The 23,366-nt window shown below is 34.3% G+C and overlaps 3 protein-coding genes across 8 annotated transcripts; 2 read left to right on the top strand and 1 right to left on the bottom strand.

Annotated features, from left to right (window-relative positions):
* Positions 1-2,271: 2,271 nt before the first annotated feature.
* Positions 2,272-6,945, bottom strand: LOC18609906 (AP-5 complex subunit beta-like protein). Its single transcript, XM_018116496.2, has 3 exons — positions 5,324-6,945; positions 4,280-4,719; positions 2,272-4,088 (listed from the first exon to the last, which is right to left on the bottom strand). Exons 1-3 carry the CDS (start codon positions 6,755-6,757, stop codon positions 2,603-2,605), a joined length of 3,360 nt encoding a protein of 1,119 aa, XP_017971985.2. The 5' UTR covers positions 6,758-6,945; the 3' UTR covers positions 2,272-2,602.
* Positions 6,946-12,928: 5,983 nt separating this feature from the next.
* Positions 12,929-16,048, top strand: LOC18609905 (basic helix-loop-helix (bHLH) DNA-binding superfamily protein). 5 transcript variants are annotated; one of them, XM_088803237.1, is made up of 8 exons: positions 12,929-13,401; positions 13,921-14,644; positions 14,746-14,874; positions 14,979-15,050; positions 15,155-15,220; positions 15,358-15,396; positions 15,488-15,651; positions 15,800-16,048. In XM_088803237.1, exons 1-8 carry the CDS (start codon positions 13,043-13,045, stop codon positions 15,909-15,911), a joined length of 1,665 nt encoding a protein of 554 aa, XP_088659363.1. In that variant the 5' UTR covers positions 12,929-13,042; the 3' UTR covers positions 15,912-16,048. The 5 variants fall into 5 exon arrangements, with proteins under 5 accessions (XP_088659363.1, XP_088659364.1, XP_088659362.1 ...); XM_088803238.1 differs by having other exon boundaries at positions 12,937-13,401; positions 13,918-14,644; positions 15,821-16,047; XM_088803236.1 differs by having other exon boundaries at positions 12,937-13,401; positions 13,918-14,644; positions 15,800-16,047.
* A 2,258-nt stretch (positions 16,049-18,306) lies between these two features.
* Positions 18,307-23,181, top strand: LOC18609904 (Remorin family protein). 2 transcript variants are annotated; one of them, XM_007045255.3, is made up of 6 exons: positions 18,307-18,641; positions 18,900-19,041; positions 19,256-19,873; positions 20,819-21,239; positions 21,733-21,814; positions 22,640-23,181. In XM_007045255.3, exons 1-6 carry the CDS (start codon positions 18,612-18,614, stop codon positions 22,841-22,843), a joined length of 1,497 nt encoding a protein of 498 aa, XP_007045317.2. In that variant the 5' UTR covers positions 18,307-18,611; the 3' UTR covers positions 22,844-23,181. The 2 variants fall into 2 exon arrangements, with proteins under 2 accessions (XP_007045317.2, XP_007045315.2); XM_007045253.3 differs by having other exon boundaries at positions 20,747-21,239.
* The last annotated feature ends 185 nt before the right edge of the window (positions 23,182-23,366 follow it).

Here is a 23,366-nt window from a genome sequence, read left to right as displayed (position 1 = left end):
AACTGTACTATGGGTCACCCACTCCATCTCCTCCTTTCTAGTCCCAAGTTAAACCAAACTTCCAACATGTTGTTCTCCGGTTTTGGTCCAATCTCTTCTGAAGGTTCATGCTTCATTGATGGATTAATCCTTGAAGAGCGCAATGCAAGGAATTTTTCCCCTCCTAACACCTCCTTAAACGATATTCCATTCGTTCGCACACACTGTTTCTGGACATTATGAATTCTCTCCCCACCTAGCCAAACTGTTTTCCTCTTTCTTGGAGCCCCTTGCTTGACAAGGAAGTATCTCCCACCCATCACACAGTTATCACCACACTCAATGGCCTTGAGCATCTCATGTTTGTCCATGAATCATACAAAGGCAAAAGAGCCTTCGTCTTTGTTATTCCCTCTCTTGAAAAAAACATCCATGGCTTTCCCAAATGGTTTAATCCAATTTTTTACTTCAATCTGAAAAACATTTGGGCTAAGGTTACCCACAAAGATAGAATGTAGACTTTCTCGCCAAAGATCAATGCTCTAATAGACTTTTGGGTTCCATTCCTTTCGTGTGTTTTGAAATCTATTGGGTTGTCCAAGGTTTTTCCAATCTCCGACATTCGAAGGAGCTATGCCATAGCCGTTTAACCCAATCCTCTTGGTCTCTCACTCTCACTCTCACTCGCTCTCTTTCTCATTGTAATGGCTTAGACGCCTTCACTCCCGTATGGACATTTATTGATAGTTACCGGCAATCTATCGATAGATGTTCTTCAACTTTTACATTTCTTTCCCTTTATTTTTCATCTATCGATAGGCCATGAATATCATCAATAGATCATACTTAAATTTCAATTCTTCATGAATTTAACCCTTCAAATTCATTCCTCTAGGTTCTCAATACATTTTCCTTCAATAATCATCTTATTTCGCCATGTTTTACTCATCATCAAGACATATATTTGTCACAAAACTTCAAATTCTCAATCATGCTCTATATCACATCGCATATCAACCATACTTAGCATAATTTACTTAAGTATCATATTCATCTAAGTGCCTAACAATTACACTATATCATTCATTCATGTGCCAAACATACACACAACATCATTTAGGTGCCAAACGAATGCAATATCATCTTAGGCCTTTATACCCATATATTTCATAATCATTTTGCTATAGACATAGGCACATCTTTTCTTCTTTTTTTTTGAAACGTACATCCTTAAGTTCATAAGCATTAAAGTTCAAATTGGTCCATAAATTAACTTAACTTCATACATAGCCAACATCAAGATCAAGGGCGGTATACTGTTAAGGTTTGAAATTTAATTTAACAATTGTATTTAACTCAAGTTAAAATCTTTAGCAGCTAAAGGACAAACTTAACCATGCCAATTGAAAGTCAATTTTACTCTTTCATTTTGTAAAAATAAAATTCTTTGTTCACTTGTACATAGATGGCTATTTTTTTTATATTTTCTTCTAAAAAGATTTCCTTTTTAATTTTATTGTTAGTATTACTTTTTTTAAGAAAATGAAATGGTTATATTTTATTATGGATTTATATTTGATGCACTGACAATCTATAACTTTTGTACACTGTCAGTTCACCAAAATGTGCCACCTTATTTTGTTTAATTAATTATTATAAACTTTTTAATATTTAATTTTTAGTCCTTAAAGATTTTTTATTTTACCTCATTAATGAGGTGCCATATTTTGGTGAATTGATAGTGTATAGCTTCAATACACTGTCAGTGCATCAAATATTAATCGCTAAAAAAATAAAAAAAAATCTAAAAATTGCTCTTGGAGTTGTAGAATTTTACAAAACTTAATTTTAATGGATGAAGAGGAGAAGAAGATGATAGAGTTGGAGAGAGATAAAAGATGAGAACAAGAAAAATAATATCCGAGAGAGATAGAAAAGTGAATTTTTTTAATTAATTATTTAAACTTTTTAATATTTAATTTTTAATCTTTAAAGATTTTTTATTTTATGAAGTGTCATAATTTGATGAACTGACAACGTATAAAAACTATACATTATCAATGCATTAAATATCAACCTTTTTATTATAAGTCTAATACCGTAAAAAAGTTTCTTGCAACTTAAAACATTTTTGGAAGACCAAAATCTTTATCGGCATTAATTTACGAGGAAATTCAATTCTTGGGTGATGTAAATGCAACCCATTAAAGACATCCTTGAGATGTAAGCAAATTTTGGAATATCATTACCAGATCATCAAGCATGATAGTAGAAGAAAAGAAGGATGGCAAGTTGCAAAATGAGAGGATACACTCTCCATCGAGATTTTATGAATATAAATTTGCAGTTGTTGCAAACAAAGAATTATAGCTTACAAGATTATGAACCCAGTGACTAAAAATATCTGACAAAATTTTGATACATGGAAAAGAATACAAGGTCCTGGGATTTGTTGCTGCGGTATTTTCCCTAAAACAGTATACAGACGGGTGCAAAAAGTTCCCCTCCTTCCTCATAAACTGTGACAAAAGAATCAAGGAAAAAATTCCTAATAATCTCAGAAATTACATGAACATGAACGTATGGAAAAGTTTTTCCAACAAAGGTGGTTTCGTGTTTGCTTCTATGACAGAAATAATGCCTCCAAATAATCATCAATGTAAGCTAAGCATGGCCAGTGATCAGTTCTAATCCGAACTAAAGTTGAAACATCACTTACTTCCATTTGGAACAGGAGATGGAACATAGGGGGAAGGAATACCAATATGTGAATGCAACCCATACTTCTTTTGCTGATATTCAACTGACTTTCCCTCTCGTCTTCATTTCCAGTGAAAGTAAGATGGAGGGGCGTTCTGTCTAATTCAGCAACTGAGGTGGTGGCATCAAGCAAAAGACCAAAGGCCTCATCCTTCCATACAATGTCCCTGATAATTCCTCCATCCTTTACCATGTTAACAAGATGCTCGCCACTCACACTTACAACAAATGGTGCCAGATAATGCTCAGTAGCACGAATTAAAGAGACTGCAGGAATCTCAAGCAGCTTCACTGATCGGGTTCCATTGACTGCTGCAACCCCCTTGCCTCCCTTCAGGGGGAAAGCCTCCCGCCCAGTGTTGGAAGTAGTACCACAAGCATCCCACAAAGCATTGAACAAGTCTGTGTAATAATCAGGTAATACATCTTCTAGGATGTCTGGTGGGGCAATAGCCTTGAGAAACAAGTCTTCAATGCCTACAGTAATACTCTGCAGCTGACCAGAGATGATCTGACCATCTTCCCCATTTGTTTCAATGAAAACATCAACCAGACCAGGTGTTGGCTCCCGTGGTTCCAGTTCAATTATCACAGGAGCTTTATAGATTTCTTCTTCACCAGAACCATTGTGTGTAGCAACGACGTCTAATGAAGCAGTTTCACCAGGGAAATAATCACCCACAGGAGGTTGACCAAGAAGAAAAGGTATGTGACATGATGGAATAGACCCATATGGTGCTGGTGATGAAAATTTCAACACAGTTGCATATATGGCAGGGGAGGCATCTACTCCATGTAACCCACTTTTTGGGGACTCACCTCCCCATACATGATTGAAATGCTCTGAATCAAATCTCAAATTGCATGGAATTTTGACCTTAAGCCCCGGCATATGTCTAAAATCAGGAATGCATGAGAAATGTCTCCTCAATATTCCTAAAATCTCTGAAACTTTTGAATCCATCACATACAGTGGAACCTGTTGTTTATCCATTCTCTCATCTTCTGATATAGTCTGAAGTTGAATATTGGCATCAAGCTCTCTTTCATCTGTTGAGGCTTCACTATCCCTGATACCACCAGAAAAATCATTTTTGTTACTCCCAAAACCTAAAGGTAATAGAGACAATGACCAAGACTGTTTGACAAGTAGTGGTATCATCCGCTCAAGATGGATATAGGATGAGATGTTTCTAGATTTCTTGAGATCCTGATAATGTCGAGGAGATGGCACGCTGAAAAATGAACCAGAATGAGGTGAGGAGGAAACACCAAGGAGTTGCTCTCCAAGGTTTAGCATGCCTCTAAGCTTCACTCCAGGTACACAAATCAGCATCCTCAGGTAGATCCTGTAAAATGACATAATGGAAAATAATCAAATCCTCAGATAATAATGCTTATATATCTCTTCTTGAGATTCCCTATTGTTTAGATCATTCCTTTTCCAGTTTTCCTGTAAGTTTGACAGGAAACTGCAGATAATTTTAAGAGGAATGGAAAAGTTAAAAGGCAAAAAGCAAAGCCATTCCCTTCATCATACCTTGCATGGTCACGGACCTCTAAATCAGGGAAGTAAAGGCAGGTGAATGCAAGGAGACGAGATAATCCGAGGAACAATCTAGAGCTCTGATGGTGAATCAGCATGGTTCTGCAAATGCCAAGAACCTTACTACCCTGAGACCAAGATTTCCCACCAGTATCTGGGCCATGTTTCTCAACAAGGAAAGCCATGAACTTGGTTAGCAGGTCTAACAACCTACGAGGAGGTATTGTTTGATTTTCAGCAATTCTGTCGAATATTAGAAAGTACGAAACTAGTCTATAATCAATTATGACTCTTGGATGCAGATTCTCATCGACTGTTTGAAGCAGGCGCTCTCCCAACCAATGATGCTTTTGGCAGCCCAACAAACGGTCAACAAAAGCAACAATGACAGGGACCAACCTCTGAAACTCCAGTATCATGTCAACCAGCATCCCCTGAACAAAAGAAGTTGCAAACATCAGCATAGGAAGTATTGTTTTTTTTCGTAGCTAGTTAGGAGCAGATAAAACATAAATTTCAAGTCCTCTAGCTCTGAATCCTTCCTTTGAGTGCCCTGTAAAGTGCCATCCAAACAATTACAGAATCTGCAAAATTATCTATTTCAGAGAAAGATTACAGTTAATGAATGCTGTGTGTGTTAAATAGATGTAAGTTAGACTTGTCAAGTATTTTTACTGACCTAGATGAACATCTAGTCCCACTGAAGAGATGTTGAAGTAGACTTCCGTATTTATGATTTATTTAGAGAGGTAAGAACTATACATACATTCATATGTACATACATAAATGTATGTACACATGTACATATGTATATATATTTGCAGTACAAAACAGACAAGTGCTATTCTATAAAAGCTAGTGCAAGTACAGACCAGTATATCTATTCATTTTCATTTAAAGTTAATGGTTTAACTTGTAATTTTCTTATCATTTTTATAAAGCACCAAATGGTTCAATACTTTTCCAGGACAAGAATAATCAGAAGGTTTAGAATTAGGAGCAAGGCTAAAAGAGGAAGGTAAAAGAAAAAATAAATACCTTCAGAAAATTAAAGATGGCAGATTCCATGAGTACAGTAGTGGTTGAAGGATCAGCATCAAAATGAGATGAGGCACCTATCAAAAACTTATGTAAGGTGCGGAACGCCACTACAGTTTCCGTGCTCCAAGGAGGCAACCACTTGAAAGCTGAAACAGATACTAGACCATCTTGAAACAGTTTCACCACTGAATTCCCGTCCCCAATAATCATATCCGACACACTCTGAGGTTTCAATGAGTCAATACAAACAGAACAAAAAGCAAGTAAATCAAGCTTCAAAGCTTTCAAGGAAAGTGGATCGAACACACTCGGATAAAACATGAAACCCATCTCAACAATCGACTTCTTATTCTCCACATTTCCTCCATTCAACATCAATCCATTCAATAAACCCATCAACCAATGCACTGAAAGCAAGCGAAACACCAAATAATGCTGCATTTCCAACGAAACCAACAGAAGTCTTCTCACAATCTCTCTCTCCTGTTCACTGAACGCCTCAGCAAAACGAGAATACAAAATCAAAACAACATGACACAATACAGGATCAAAAGAATAAATCATCCCGAAAAACTGAACTTTCAGCATAGAAGGCTGCAAATCCAAAGCTACAGCAAGTGGCATTACCATTCCCATGAAAACCATCATTCCACAAGGAGTAAAAACCTGCGGCCATTCCAATAAAAACGCCATGGCTCTTCTCAATTCCTTAAAATTCAACCCTAACCCTTCCTTTTCCGATCCTAAAATCCATTGCGGTAAATTAAATGGTATTAAAGGAACAGAAGTATTCAAAATAGAAATACTCAACTTTCGATTCACAATACTATAAATTACTGTGGTAAACAACAAAATGTAACTCTGCGAAGCGTGAGTTCGCTCGCTTTGGCATAAACTCCACAAATGACCAGCGATATCGGAGAGCAAACAAGGGTAAGAATTTTCTAATTCGCGTAAACATTCACAGGCAATGGCACGCGCGTGGCGGTCCGATCCATGGTTCGGCCGGTTGATAACCGCCAGCAAAAGTTCCACCACGGCTTCCGTTAACCGAACCTCAACGGTTTCGACGGAATTCGTTGAGATCAAAATTGAGGTCGCTGAAACCATCATTTGTTCTTTCAAAGCGTAGGTGATGTGGACGCCGTCGATTGGGGATTGGACGATGGTGCGGAGGGTTTCGACCAGACGGTCCAAAAGGAGGGAGAGGGAATTTGGGGGGAACAAGAGGTGGGAGAATTCGTCGAGGAAGATTACGAGGGGGATTTTGACAGGGAATTCCTTTTTGACGATGGAAGAAAGGGCCAGTTCGGCGAGTGACGGGGAAAGGGAACTCCATTTCTCGCGACGAGCACCGCCGTGTTGGAAGTCTTCCACTACGGATTCCCAGTCCTGAGGTGTCACTGGCTTTGGCGGTGGTTTTTCTGTCATTTTTGGAACCTTTTTGAATGGAATCTAGATTCAGCTTACGTTGAAATTTGGAAATTGAAATACCATTGACATTGTTTTCCTGATCAAGGATGAAATTTCCTAGTGAAACCCAAAGCGCAATTCACAAATAAGGGAGACACAGCGAGCGTGGGCGCCTACAGCAGAGTTCAGTTGAGACAGTAAGCCAGCAGATTACGATTTTTTGAATTCGGATCGGCGACCCACCAGCCCGGCTTTTATGCAACAATAACCCAACAACAGATCAAGCCCACTTCATATGGGCCAATGGCCCATTATCACATCCTATTAGTTCCCTTACATGGATCATAGTGCACCGTCTTGTATTAATTTTTGAACTTTTAAAATTTCATAGACGAATTTCGATAAGAATTTATAACGGGTGAGCCTATTTTCACGTACAGTGTTTTCTTCTCACACGTCAATTAGTCACATGTAATGACATGTGAATCATATAATATACTTGTTTGATCATTTATATTTACGTGAGAGAAATCAAATTATGCGTGAAAGTAAATTCACTTATTTTTAATCTATTAATTTTTCTTAATATTAGTATTATCCACCAATTTGCAAAAATTTTAACGGTGAATCAATTTTTGAATCCTTAATCCTTAATTTAATTAATGTTGATCCCATATATTTCTTTTTATAAGAGGATTGATCCAGTAGCTTTTATTTTCTAAATTCATATTTTTAATAACATTTAGTTCTAATATGCATGCTATAGAATTGTAATTTACATTTCAATTTCTAATACCAAATCCGACAAAAATTTACCTAAATCAATGGATTTTTTGAAAGATAATATAACTATTAAGATATTATTAAAGCAAATTAAAAAAATTAATTTCCTTTTATTACAATTTGTATAAAATTTCATAGGTCCATCAAAATTGACACAATTATGCATTTACATTGACACGACATAACATGGCATCAGTAACAAAGTCAAGACTTAACATTTGGGAAGGCGACTAAGAGGTGAGTTGACCGTGGAGCCTTGGAGTAGTGAAGTTTGGAGAATAATTTTACTGCAATAGGTTTTACTTTAATCCTTAAATCTATTAAAATTAATTATTGATTAATTGCTGCAGGACATTTTACCAAACAAACAAAAATTATTGTAAGAAAAAATTAGAAACTTTTTTTAAAAAAAAATTATGAAATTTTAAGATTTTTGAGAGGATGGGAACCCTACTAGCCCCCATTCCTTTCAACACTGCACGGTACTAAAGTGGTCGTTTTCGTCGATGGGGTGATAACATAATGGTACAATGATCTCTTTATTGAGTCAAAAAATGCAATGTTTGATTTGAGAATGAAAACCATTACGCCTTTTTGCCATGATTTTTGATGAAATTAAGAAAAATTATTAATATATCATAAATTTTGATTATTATCTATATTAACATAACATGACATATTATTATGGTATGATACAGGATAACGTGATATTTCATTCTTAACGTTAATATCACGTTTACGTCATTAGAGTATAAAAAGAATAAATGATATTTTAATTAAAATAGTTAATTAAAGGTTTATTTAATTTAAAATAAAAATATATAAATTTAATTAAACGTAATATAAAAAAATAAAAAAATTTTAAATAATTCAAAAACTTTTTAAAACAATATGATTTCGCATAACCTTGCTCTTCTTTCTTCGTTGTTCAGTTTCAGACTGTCTCCCTTTCACTCTCTGTACCTCTACTAGCATTTCTTCTTTCATTTCTTCCGACGTACTCGCGGCCGGTTATTGGCCACGTTCTGGCATGGGTCCAACCTAAGGTGATCCATATTTCATCCCTTTCTTTCACGTCTCTTCTCTCTCTCTCCATACTCATTCTCCCTGAATACCAGAATTAAGGAGAAGCAAAGGCAACTGGGAAGGAAACGTGGGGCTGAAGAAAACCTTTTTCCAATGGCCACGAAGCTTCTCTCCCCGCCAAAACGGGCGAAACTCGGCTGCCTGTGCTTCTGATCTGAATAAAATATAGTGTACGCATCATGCATGTCAATTCCCAAAATTATTTAAGTTAAAAGATTTAGCACCTTTGCTTCCAAACAATATTGTAGGTAAGTATAATTAAGTTCATAGATACACCAATAGTTAGGCGGAATAGACATAAACCGGTGCCCAACCAATAATAAGATATACAACAAGTTCCTTCCATTAGCAAAGTGGAAGCTGTTGTTCTTGTTGTTGTCCTATCCCCAACATTGCCTTTTACTATATAACTTTTCTCAATCAAAGGCAAAGGGTTTTTCTTTTTCTTGGCGTGTGACAATGGCGCGCATGGGTCTTCCACTAACTAAACTTTACTTACTTACTATTTATTTTATTCATTTATTGTTGAATATTAGACTAGATTGGAAAGGTGGCCTTTTGAGAATTATTATATATAAAAATGTCTCATGATAATTAAGTAAAAGGTTGATTTAATTAGTAAAGTGAAAAGCGATTTGCGGTGTTTGATTGTTTAAGTATTTACCAGAAGCTTGTTGACCTTTCTTTTTAGGTTAAGAGGTCAGTCACGACTTTAATAATTCATTTTACTTGGTGTATGATTTCTTTGTAATTTTTTAATTAATGTCCAATATTTTTCCACTATAAATTTGTGGTCCCTCTACATGGCAACGTAAGAAATGACGACCATGGAACTCCCTCGTGAGTGCAAAATCGACGACTTAAAACCAACCCTTTATATATGCACCTACCCATACAAAATACATTTCAAAGATGAGTTGAAAGACATATCTCAGATAAGAATATGTACATAAGAGAATGGAGTAAATTCGGGGTTAATATTTATGTATTGACACCTCCTTAATGAGGTAAAAAAATAAAATTTATTTTTTATTTACATCAAATTAATAAGGTTTCAAAACGGCATATCAATATTTTATTTTCTTTAAAATAATATCTTATTAATGATGTATCAAGATTTGATGATCTGATAATATATAGAAATTATACACTCTCAATGCGTCAAATATTTTTTTATAAATTTAATTTAATTTTCTAAACACATCCTCATATTTAACTAAATTACTACTTTAAGTTGTCGTCATATTGACTTTCATGTTTATACGACTAAACTCAAATTTTTTTTTCAAAATACTTATAAATACTTGCTGTTATAACATAATCCACCTACCCAAAATCTTTAATCTTGTTCCATGTTTTGATATTCTTGTAAAAAATTTACAAATCCATTTCAACCACTTCAATTTCGTAAATTTAATAATTTAAGAAGATTACTCGGAAGTTCCTTCTTTCCTTCTCTATGGGCTGCACTTACATCCCTAACTAGTGTATAGATGGCAAGTGTGTCTTCACCAATTTTAGGGGACAAACCATATAGAAAGCTAGTGGAGAACGATTTGTAGTTATTAATTAGCTCAAATCTTTCCCCAAGTTTATTCACATAGCTAGCCATCATGGGTGGGTACGTTATCATGAAATCTAAGGGCAACTAGTACAAAATTCCTTCATATTTATATTTTGTTAAATTAAAGTGGAGGATATATATATATATATATATATATATATATATATATATATATATATATATGTTCCTATTATCATAAAATGTAAGGACAATTAGTTTAATTTTTTTTTCTCAATAATTTTAAATGAGAATTTTTTTTCCTTAATATTGAAATATTTTAACTTGTTATAAGCTTTTTAGTATCGAAATTTTGAGTTCATCAAATATTTTATGTTTCCTATTAATGAATCTTCCTCACCCTTAATCTTATTTATATTTTCTAAACATCGATAGTTCTGATTATCACTAATCTGGCCACAAAGCATTTAATATTTCCTAGATCAAGTTTATAGGATCTTCCGATCGAAAATAAATACCAATAATCAACAATATGTAAAATATCAATTAAAAATATTATATTGATCTATATACAAAATTTGATTAATACTTAATAATAATTTAATAAAAAAAACCTATTAATTAAATAAAGTATAAAAATTATTTAAATTTTGTATACTTGACCAATTTAATAACTCTTTTTTTTCAATTTATCAATTTAATTATCTTAACTTTTATTTGATTATTTTAATAAAAAAATCCAACGATTTTGATAGAGAAATCTAATTTAAATATTTGTATAATTTGCCTTTACACGATGGATATAATGGTGTCGGTAATAATATATATATATATATATATATATATATATATTGACAATTTAAAAGAAAAAGTCAACTAATTTTTTAAAAGTAGAAAAAAAAAAAAGGTTCTTTTAGTATTATTATTTGACCACAAGTTGATGGGTATTTAAATGGACATGCGTGGCTGGTGGAGACATCGTATTGCCAACAATTATAACAGAGCCGAATACTAAAAGATAAGCACCACAATTCCAAGCACAATCCATAACATGTATACATCTTGATAAATAAATGCAATCATTTGTCATCAAGAATTTACCATTGTTTCTTGACTAAAAAAATTCCTTTAAATCACTTAATCAAAATCACTTTAAATAGTATCAAAGCATAACATTCCGTACGTAAGAAGATGAAATGAATTAAAATCTAAAAGTCACTTACATAACTATCAAATGAGATCTTGTCGACTCATGCCTTAATAGATACTCGAAAGCTAGCATCTCAAAATTCTCTTAACATTAATTACCTTATCAAACTTGAGTTCTGCAAAAGATTATGGTGTCGTCCGCGTATCTTGAAGAACAAAGACTGCTGCAACTCCTAATTTGTCCGTTCCCTTTTGCATTTCCTCCTTGATCATTGATCCTTTACTGTTCTAAACAATCAGTCCCAGCTTGGACGTGACTTCCCATGTATCTTCAACCTCTTTCAAAGTAAGCATGTTAGGGTGCACGATATCCTTGTCTGAGATCGAATCATCGGATAGGAGTGGCACTTCTCTGCTAGCTGTCACCATTGAGCACGTTCACAATGCGTAGCTTCCTTCTCCTTCTCAACGCCGACCCTGGTTTGAAGACTTTGCAATTTATGGCAACCCAACTTAATCTAGATCTTTCCATCCTTCTGTACACTTGACTTTGACGCCTCTCCAGTTACTATGCCCTCCTCCTCTTGAATCAGAATAGCATCATAGCTCGATCCTAGTGTTGGCTCTGAAATCAGAAGTTCTCTTTGAGACCTCTCTTTTAAATTCTCAACCGTTCCTTGTCACTCTCCTTTACCCCCAATGTTCCTGCATCTTCCATGTTCCCCGTGAGACCCTCGATCCCTTTCTTATCACCCTGTTTGGTTGTCGCCCTCTTCTTTCTTATACAGTTGCCCTTTTTCCTAGAATTCTTCTACTTGTCCTTGCTGTCGGGCTCAACCCCTCCACGCTTAAGCCTGTTCTCCAACTTCTCATTGCAAGTTTGACTAAGGGCTTGGACTGTTGCTCGCCAAAGGAGGCAAAGAATTTATATATTTGTCCTCAGATTTTATGTGTAAATAAAATGACAAACTCATTCTAGATACTAAAAAGGAGATAATTATAAAATCACGTTCTTCTATTTATATATATTTTTATGTAAAATTTCAGAATTTTTGAAACGCAAGTCTTGCTTGAAGAGACAACAAAAAGATTAAATCTCAAATTTGGATACCATTCGTCTAAATAAATTATATAGTTAAACTCCTACTCAGGAGTTTGCAGAATCAAGAAACATGATCTATATATGAATTCCTTGTAGCAGACCGTCCATAGTGTTTTTGTTAATAGGACAATTGGGTACCCAGGAGTTTGCAGAATCAAGAAACATGATCCATTTATTAATTCCTCGTAGCACGCCGTTCATAGTGTTTTGTTAATTGGGCAATTGGGTTCCCTTATTTCCTCAAGAAGCAGTGGTGTCATGCAAGCATGCACCTCATCCATTTAACTAAAGTTATGGTGTTTTCACTCTGGAAGGAAAAGAGAGAGGGGAAGAGGTGTACAATACATTGAAACACTATCAATCCCATAAATGCTAAAAACTTGTTTAAGTTAGGTAGGCCAAAAGCAAAATCCTTGATGGTAAGGATCAGTAATATAATAATTGTCCCACGAACTTAGTGGAAAAACTCACGTTGCATTGTTTATTGTCTCCCCATATTATTGATAGATATAACCTTATAAAGGCCCCCCCACACCCATTCACTAACAACGGATGCATATAGTCCTTAAATTCTCCAACTCCCACCCAAAGCAAAGGAAGAAAAAAAGGAAAGGAGTTAAACCCAATAGCAATTTTCTCCCACTACTAGCTTGCTACAGATATGGCTGAGGAGTGCACTGCTAGCTCTGCTATAACCTCTTCTCCTGCACCGCACACCTGGTGGGATATTCTCCACCCTGCAAACTCTCTTTCCTCATGGAATAGTAGCACTACTAACAGTCCTACTACTACTACTACCTCTTGGCACCAGCATCATCAAAACCCTACTTCCAACTCTTCTAATAATTGTGATCAGGATGATGTTTCAATCTCTACTTCCTTGACCAATGCTTCCAACCATTCAGGGCTAACAGTTGAGTCGTCCGGCCGCCAGCTTGTTGATCAACCTGTTCCTCCGTCGACCAATGACTTTATTGGAGAACATGCTTCGGATAATCATCTTTGGAGCCAGGTTTTATCGTAAGTTTTTTTTTTTTGTTGCGACTTGCACCGTATGGAAATAATTAAACAGACCATTGATATTAAGAAAGATAATCCTGTAAATTACCGAATTCCACAATTTCCATCTATTATGATTATTTAGCTGAGAGGAAAGAAAGAATCTTATATTAAAACAAAAAAGCTCTCCAGGGGAAGCCTCGTATAGGTGAAATGAGAGAAAAGTTTCTCATGTTTTTACTTTCCTTTCTTTTATGTGTATGCATGCGTCCATGCAGATTCAAGTAGTTGCATGTACTATTAGCTTATTCCTTTCTCTGAGCAGTGCTATGACTTACGAAGAGAAGTATTACTTAATAGACTGATTGCCTTAGCTAATTTTCTGTAATTTTTTGTTCTTTTGTTGGTTTTAGGAAAAGGGTTTTTTTTTTTTTTTTCCTTCTTTGGGTATAAATTTCCAATTATCAAGGAAAATTTTATCTGCATATATTGTCCAAAATCATTAAAAAAATGGGGGGTTTTGATTATTTTTGGCAGGAGTGTTGGAAGCAACTTGCGCAACAGTCAAGATGTTGGAGAGAACTTGTTTGAGGCAATTTCGTCAAAGAGCAGCTCAGCTGGAATCTTTGAACCTGCATGTGACTACTTGAAGAAAATAGATAACAACTGGGAATTCCCAAATCCCTCATCAGTTTTCAACAATTTTGTCAAAAATTTAAATGGATACACGACTGATGATAACCAGAGCTCAATTGAAAGCGAAAGGTTAACCAAGTTGTCCAACTTGGTCAGCAACTGGTCCATTGCCCCACCAGACCCTGAAGTCACTCTCCAGTTCAATCCAAAATCTTGTGATCAGATCCCTTTGACTTCTTCAGTGGAAAACTACACACAGCCTGCGTTTGGTGGAATGGCAACAATCAAAAACCCAGTTTTCTTATCATGTTATGGTCATCATCATGATGTAAAAATGGAGGCCGAAGGTCTTGATGTGGAAGCTCCAACTTCCCATTTTCGAAGGGCTTTCAAGGGTAATAATAGCAATGGATATCATCATAATAGTCTTATCAACAATTCATCGATGGAAGCTGACAACTTCTATGGATCATCAATGTCTCATTCTCCATTCACAAGTACCATGACTTATAGCCGATTAAGCAAGCCTTTGATTGACATTCATGCATCAAAGCCCTGTTTTAGGCCCTTGAATAATTTATCAGATTGCAAGAAACAAGGGATCCAAGCTGCAACTAATTCTCTGCAGGTAAGCTAAATCAACCTAACTACTACCATATCAGACATGAGTTTCTTTTTCCTTTTCCTTCGAAATTAATCTTTTATTAAACCATTTAGCAATAAATGCAGACAAGAACCAGAAATGGAAGAACACAAGGGATTACAAATGAGGCAAAGAAGAAAAGAGGTGAAGAAATCTCGTATGACACAGTGTTGAAAAAGCCTAAGCATGAAACTTCCACAGCTTCATCTGTAAAGGTACCCTAAAACTTTTTATTATAATGAAACAGAAAATAATTAGAGAAACGTAGTCATAGTGCATATTATTACTGGTGAGAAAACTAATTTCATTAAATTAATAGATGCACGCCCCAAAAGTCAAGCTTGGAGACAGGATCACAGCACTTCAACAAATTGTGTCGCCATTTGGAAAGGTAGAGACACCACTAAGATAGTAGCTTGCTTTTTTTCTAGTGAACCTGACGTCGTATATCATCTTCTTTGTAATCTGATCCAAACTTTGTTGGCTGACTTTCAGACTGATACGGCCTCTGTGCTACTCGAAGCAATTGGATACATAAATTTTTTACAAGAGCAAGTGCAGGTGAAAAGCTGCTCAAAACATATATAATACTGCTAAAAGAACTAATGATTTTGCAGCTTTCATTTAAGGTAGCAAAATGTATTGGAACATTATATTTACTAATTGCTAAAGCTTTTCTTTGTTTGCATTCTTTGCAGTTATTGAGTAATCCTTACATGAAGCCCAATTCTCATAAGGTAAGCAGGTTTTATATATAGTAGCATATCTTATCATTAAATCAGACACAACATAGAAATTAACTAAGGTTATTCTTGGTACTCATCCTAGGATCCATGGGGAAGCTTGGATAGGAAAGATCAGAAAGGAGATTTGAAGGTTGATCTAAGGAGCAGAGGTCTATGTTTAGTTCCAATATCTTGTACCCCACAAGTTTACCATGAAAACGCTGGTTCAGATTACTGGACCCCAACATATAGAGGATGTTTGTATAGGTAAAAACTTTGTGATTTCTGAAAACATATATAGTAACTTAAATTTTACATTGGAATTGGAATTATTGGTGGGCAGTGTTAATTTTCTCTGAAGTTGCCCTCTTCTTTGCAGTTAAGTGTTTCCCTTTGCTTACCATTTTGATTATAGGAGAAAAATTAAATATGGTAGGTACTTTCAAACGCAAGCATTGGAAGATGAACATCATCCACAGATCCAGCCCCCCTTGGACAAGCAATTCATGCAATGTAAAAACTCTTAATAAGGGGCAACTGCGAATATTCTGGAAAAACTTTGGCATAGTCAATAATTTCATTGTGACTTGCCTTCAAGACAATAAACTTTATGTGTCCCACTGTAGTTTAATTTATTTAAAAGCTTCTACTGGCATTATTTAAAAAAAAAATTAAAGAAGTTTTGCATGTTTATAACTCTCAAATTGATAAATGCATTTGAAGAACCAAAATGTGGGTCACTCCATTTTGTCAATTTATGTGTGCCATTCATTTGACATATAGTGATGGTTTTTTAGGTATATTATGACTCGAATTTAAGAGTTCTATTCAAAATTCTGCATTATCTTTATTATTTGATTTTAATCCAAATGACAAATGAAACTATTTCTTTCTTAAATAGTTAATCATTCTCACTGAACTTTTAAATGGTATAAAAAGTACAGTGAAAATCAATTCTTACAAAAAGAATTAAGTTTCAAAATGGGTGATTAGGTATCACGAAAAGAAAATTAACTAAACCATTATTTTCATATTGTAATATAAGTAATTATAGTATAAAAGTTAACCATATATGAAATAATATTAAAAACCCATATTTATGAAGTAATTAAGGATTAATTATTAAAGAAATAGAAAGATAAATTGGATTGCAAAATATGGTTATTATTATAATTAATTAATGAAATAAGGTCACAAATATAAAATTTATAAATTATGCTCTAACAATGTAAAAATGTTGAATCACTTTAAATATCTATTATACAATTAGAAGCATTCAAAGTATCATGTACTTTTTAATTATTTTTATCTCTTTAACAAATTTTAGTTACGTTTCTATCATAATTTAACAAGACATTTATTACCATTACAAGTATCTTAATTCCAGCTAGGCCTTAGGTGAAAATACAAAGATTATGAGAAAATAAGACTTGAGCTATATCTTAATCTCTTTTTCTCGGTTTATGTATATATACATAAACATGTACACACAATTCTAATACTTCTTTTTTTATTTTTTATTATCATAAAATTATATTCTTTTGTTAATATTTAACAGTAATTTTTTTATATTGTAAATATTAAAAATTATTACAGACATCATTTTAGAAAAACTATTGTATTAATTAGTTATATATTTTTTTTTAAATTACATGAAAATCATAATAAAGACATGGAAAATAGGACAAAAACGAACCACATGACATGCCATAATTTAGTCCTAATGGTCTTTTCCACGTGTCAAGCTTTCATTAGTCCACGTCCGTTTTAGACTAAAAGAGTCGTGGGAGTTGATAATTAGACCGTTCTTAATTTGAGCAATGACAGATCCGTCTCTCAAGCACCTCCTTTCTCAGGTCAAACAGAAATTGCTTTGACTAGAATTCAAAAGACATAAAATTGATACTTAATGCTTTTTTTAAGTTAAATTTTGAATCTTTGGCTTTAAAAAATGTCATTATGAATTAAAAATATAATTTAAATTTAGCTATTTTAACCAAAAAAAAAAGAGTCCGTTTGCAGGGATTGGGGTATCCAAGGCTCATTATCCAGAAAATGGGAATATATATATATATTAAATATTAAAATTTTATATTTCATTTTGTCACTTTTCTCTGTGAACATTGTACATGGCATCCAAGGTATAAAATTTGCTCTCTTTTCTTTTCTTTATTTTTTTTTTCACAAAAGGAAAGTATGAAGTAGACTTGACAATTTTTATTTTCGTGTCTTAAACGTGTCAGACACGAAACACTTTAAGATTAAATATGAACACGACACGTTTAATATTCGTGTCTTAAATTTAAAATACGTACACGTATACGTTTAATACACGTATAACACGACACAATTAACATGTTTTACACGTTTACTAAACGTGTCAATATACGACACGACACGATTAATAATACATTTAACACGATTAACATGTTTAACACGATTAAATAAAAATATTTATAATTAAATATAATTTTATTATTTAAATTTAAAATTTATAATTATAAAAATAATTATAATAAATAATAATAATAATAACATCAAATATAATAAAATTTAATATAAATAACATACATAAAATTTATTATCATAAGGTTAAAATATACATCAAATAATTATTAAAAATTATTTATATAAAGTTAAAATAATCTTTAACTATTAATGTTTAATAGGTTAATAAACATATTATGTATACACGTATACACATTTAAACACGATTAAGTAAACATATTTAAACGTATTTTAAACGTGTTTGTTGTGTTTTCGTATCTTAACGTTTCAGACACGATTAGATATGAAATACGTTAAAGATAAATTCAAAATCTGTTTAATTCGTATCTTTTGTATCGTGTTAACGTATCATGTCTAAAATTATTAGGTCTAGTATGGAGTAGTAGTAATGAAAAGGGAAAAAAGATAGGGGAAAGATGGGAAGCAATCTGTCAGTTTATGGGAAGGAAGAGAGACATACGACTTTCATTTCCCTCACTGTACAATTCTTGATCCCTCAAGCAACAGACAAGCAGCCAAATTTCTAATTAAAACAATCGAACCAAACCCAAAACAAAAAGTTGAGCATAAGTAAAGGAATAATACTAGTAAGAAATCCAGTGTTGAGAAAAGCAACATGATAGTAGTAATAATAGCAATGGCAGTCCACTGATAGCTTGCTTTCTCCTTTTTTTTTTTTTTTGGGAGTGTTAGATTGAAAGCAATTTGGTTTCATTTTCATGGATTACGAAAGAATACAAAAGCCTCAGGTACTTACGCTTCTCGCAATCTCTTTTTTTTTTTTTGTCACTTTTTTTTTAAATTTTCTTTTGGCTTTCTCTTCTCCCAATGCTTTGTTTCTTTGTTATTTTTAGGCAAGTAAGAAGGAAAGAAAGACGAGATTTCATTTTCGAATTTTTCATTCGTTTCAATCCCCAAAAATCAACCTTCGATCCGTTACTCAAATCCATCTCATCTTCATTTATATATATGAAAAAAAAAATCTTTGTTTTTGTTTAAATGCGTAGGGAGGAGGTGGATTTTCCCCTGCCAAGCTAAGGACTATGCTGTTAGGAGTAGAGAAGAAAAGAAAACAAGAAGAAGAAGAACAAGAAGAAGTTGAATCTTCTATAGATTTAAGATCTCAACTTTCTCACCTTGATGATACAGGTATTTATCTTTCTTCCTTTTTTTTTGACGTATTTACTTTTTTTAAAAAATTTCTATCTTTTTTTGAAGATATATATCCGAAAATACATTTAACAAAATGATTAAGGAGAGAGAGAAACAAATAGGAATAGAAGCGGAAAGTGGTCATTGTTGATTTTATTTATTTTTACAAGTTTTTAATATTTCTTTTTTGTGTGCGTGTGTGTGTGTGCAGGGGGAAGTGGTTCAGATAGTTGCAAAGATGTAGATGTGGTGAGTGTGCTTCCAGAATGTTCGACTTTGACGACAGCTGATTCGATGGCTGCTGTCCAGAATGGTAGTGAACGGAGGTTAAAGGATCATTCTTTAGGCAATACTCGAAACCGCTTCATTGAGGATCATCCTGGTTTAGATTATGATAGTGGACATGACAATATGAGTGTGTCCTCCTCGTCCGTCTTTGAGTTTCAGAAGACTGAACGGGCACAACAAAGAGTTCCCATTGGGCCGTTTTCGAAACCGGCACCTTCTAAATGGGATGATGCTCAGAAATGGATAGCTAGCCCTACTGCGAATCGGCCAAAGACAGGGCAGGGTGGACAAGGGGTGGGATCAAGAAAAGGTGGTAACTTTGGTTATGGGAGACAATCATCCACTAAGGTGGTTGTTGAAGTTTCTGATCAAAAGATGGTTGCTCTTGAAGAACCGGATACAAAACGGATTGATATGAATCATGCTAAGAAGGATAACGGGTTGCAGAAGTTTGTAAATTGGGAGAGTAATCCATACCCAATCGTGGATACATATGGGAAGCCCGTATTGATGTTTGAAAACTCTGTTGCAGAGTCAGCTAGTAAGGGTTTATTTTATGTTGAAAGTAGTTTATGCTTAATTACATTTGCACTTAAATGCTTTCTGTTGAAGAATTAGCCCTTGTATCCTTACTTATCATTTGCAATCATGCTTTTAATCGAAGAATTAACCCTTGTGGACATACCATGTTAAACTTAATATTGTCTTCAATATTTAGGAATTGTTTTGGTACCAATGGTTGATAAGTTCACCATAATAATAACATAGTCACCAAATTTTGGCTGACAAAAACAAATATCATTCGATGAGGATGCCTTCTACTTAAATCTTTTGTGCATAAAAAAAATTTTCTTCATGTTACTGATACTTTTAGAAGTATTATGTTCTTGTTTAATCAACCTTATGTAATTAGTTTTTATATTTTCTATAATATTTTAAGTAAATATCCAGTGTTAATTTTGCTGCCACAGAGCAAAAATCTTAGCCGTGACCATGTTAACGCCCAAACTTAGCTTAAAGAGATTAGCATGCCATTTTGTCTTCCTTGGTTTCACTAAGAAAGGTGGTTCCAAAATATGATTTACAGCCTTTCTACTGGCTGGAAATATGTTGCTTTTCAAAGCAATTCAGGGAGCAGGTACCTTAGTCTTTTAGATCTTTAAACCCCATTATTTAAAGCTGTGAGCTGCTCTGAACAATGAGGGAACTTGGAAATTTTTATGCAAAGCAGATATGGTGAACTTGCAGTTGGTGCTGCCTGAATGAAGTGCCTAAACTTAAAATGCTGGTATATGGGTGTTTAGTTATTTCTATAAATATCTCAACTTTTATGCATAGATTGTGTCTAACATGAAGCTTCGGTAGTAATTCGCAATGTACTATGTAAGAAAATTAATTGTTGATTTCCTTGCAGTTAGTCTTAGCCAGCATGATTCGTCAATGTCTATACATAGTGCTACTACATTTATTCCTCCTCCTTCAACAGCTAGATCAGTATCCATGAGAGATATGGGCACTGAAATGACTCCTATCGCTAGCCAAGAACCTTCAAGGACAGGAACTCCTGTGCGGTCAACAACACCAATTCGCAGCCCGAATTCATCCAGGCCATCAACTCCCAGCAGAGCTGTGCCAGTTTCATCTCCAGCAAATCCACCTTATGACCACTTAGATCTGAAGATGGAGTTGTCGGAGAAGGAGCTACAAATGAAAACAAGGAGAGAAATTATGGTTCTTGGGGCCCAGTTGGGTAAAACAAATATAGCTGCATGGGCTAGCAAAGAGGAGGAGGATAAAGATGCATCCACTTCACTGAAAACTGTAACACCAGAACAACCAGCTAAAAGTGTCATTGAAACCCGTGCAGCAGCATGGGAGGAGGCAGAGAAAGCCAAGTATATGGCCAGGTATTTTCGTTCTAAGAAAATGTGAATGCCTCCTTTAATTTTTTTTTCCTTATTTTGAACCATGCTTTACAGTTTTCAATGAGAAAACTGGCATTGCATGGATCTGTTGATTTAATAAAATTTTAAACAACACTAAGTCACAAATCATAATGCCTTATTCGGCAATTTTTAAGTCTTTAAAATGCTGCTGAAATGTTTATGATAGCCTTTGAGATATTGATGCCTGGAAGGAGCAATATGATATATTTAATTTATCTGAAAGAATTAGTGATGTTATGCCTTTTCATTTGGTGCATGGACCTGTACAGAGAATATATGCTTCCTTATATGCTTGCTGTACAAGATATCTGTGCAATAATCTTCTTATGTCTTTGGAATAGGACACTTGGTTTTAAGGGTAATTGATTTACATAAAAATCTGCATTCCACTATGCACTGGTAGTTGTTAGTTAACACTCCATTTGAAGTGAATACTTATGATGCAATTATATAGGTTCAAACGTGAAGAAATGAAAATTCAAGCATGGGAGAACCATCAAAAAGCAAAAACTGAAGCTGAGATGAGGAAAATTGAGGTATTACATAGCATCTTCCAGCAACATTTTATTTTTTATTGCCATGCTGTTATTTCTTGAACCACTACATTGCAAATCCTAAAATTAATAAAATCAACTATCAAATCATTTTCTTTGTCGGTACAATCCTTGCAGATAGTTTTCTTAAATTCTTATGTTCATTATATCGCAAGGAACAGGTTACATACAAGAAGTGTTAATGACTTCTACTAGATGTGTTTATGTGAATGCTTAGAGTTGAAAGAACATTTAAGGGGAGATAATACAGATTCAATCTATGTGAACTAATTAGGGTTGAAAAGGAGGCAATCTGGACCAAGCAGCTTATTATTCAAGCTCTGCTGGGTCACTCTCTGTTAGCTTAAGCTCAAGTGAAGTTTGACTCACATTACAAGGCCAGATTGACCTCAGCTCATACACTTTTTGCCAAGCACATAACTTTAGCCTACTGATTATCCTCAATATCTTCATACCTATCTCGTATTTCATTAAGATGAATATGACTAGCATAATAAAGTTCATCTGATCTGCAGTACGCAAAACTGAAAATGTAGCTGTCACTATAGACTTTTCTTTTTTTGGAAAGTAGCTGTCAATATGGACTTAAGAGAGCAATGTCCATTTACCTCTATTTTATGGATTGTTGTATTGTTTTAAATATTAAATTCATGCAATGAATGTGATTGCTGCTTAGTCTTTATGTGGAGGTTTAACAAATCTAGTATTTTCACTTGCTATCTCACATTCTGCTGATACTGGTTATAAGTTCTATTGGTAATCAATAGATATGAATTCATACATGACTGTATGGTTTGTGGCTTTCAGGTTGAGGTTGAAAGGATGAGGGGGCGTGCTCACGATAAGCTCATGAATAAACTAGCCGCTGCAAGGCACAAGGCAGAAGAGAAGCGTGCAGCGGCAGAAGCCAAGAGAAACCAACAAGCTGCAAAAACTGAGCAGCAAGCAGAATATATTAGAAGAACTGGCCGCATCCCTTACTCATTTCCCTGCTGGAATTGGTGTTCCTGAAATCTAGATTTCTCTATAAGATTTGCCTGCTCAAGTCATAAACGTTTTTGCACTTCCCAATTTCTATCAGATTTTTCTTTTTGGCCCTTTCATGTCATGCTGTTGTCAGGTATCCAGCACCTCATACACCCATATTGAAAATATCAAACTCCTTTGCACTCCCACTGTAAAGCTAAGTTGTTATAGCAAAACCAGATAAACTGGTCAAATCTAAATGCAGTTCTCTTTGCCTCTTTATTCCTTTTTCAAACCTGTTGGGATTGAATTTTAATTATTTAGGGATGTGTTTTGTGAATTATATATTTTATTGGATCAATTACAATTTACATGTATTTCTATGTGTTTTGGGTATTTAAGCTATATTATCATTTGGGTTAGGAGTAAGCTAGGGTTCAATGCTTTTCACTATGTTCTGGAACTAGGCCAGAAGAAATTGAGATGGAATGGGTGGAGAAGAAAAGGTGGGCCCAATTTACATATATTTCTATAGTATTTCTCTTCCATTAAAGTGTTTACCATATTA

This window comes from Theobroma cacao, chromosome 2 (assembly GCF_053813885.1).
Source record: "Theobroma cacao isolate CCN51 chromosome 2, ASM5381388v1, whole genome shotgun sequence".
Lineage (NCBI taxonomy): Eukaryota > Viridiplantae > Streptophyta > Magnoliopsida > Malvales > Malvaceae > Theobroma > Theobroma cacao.
The sequence above is the reverse complement of the archived record's forward strand: the minus strand, read 5'-3'. Positions and strand labels throughout refer to the sequence as shown.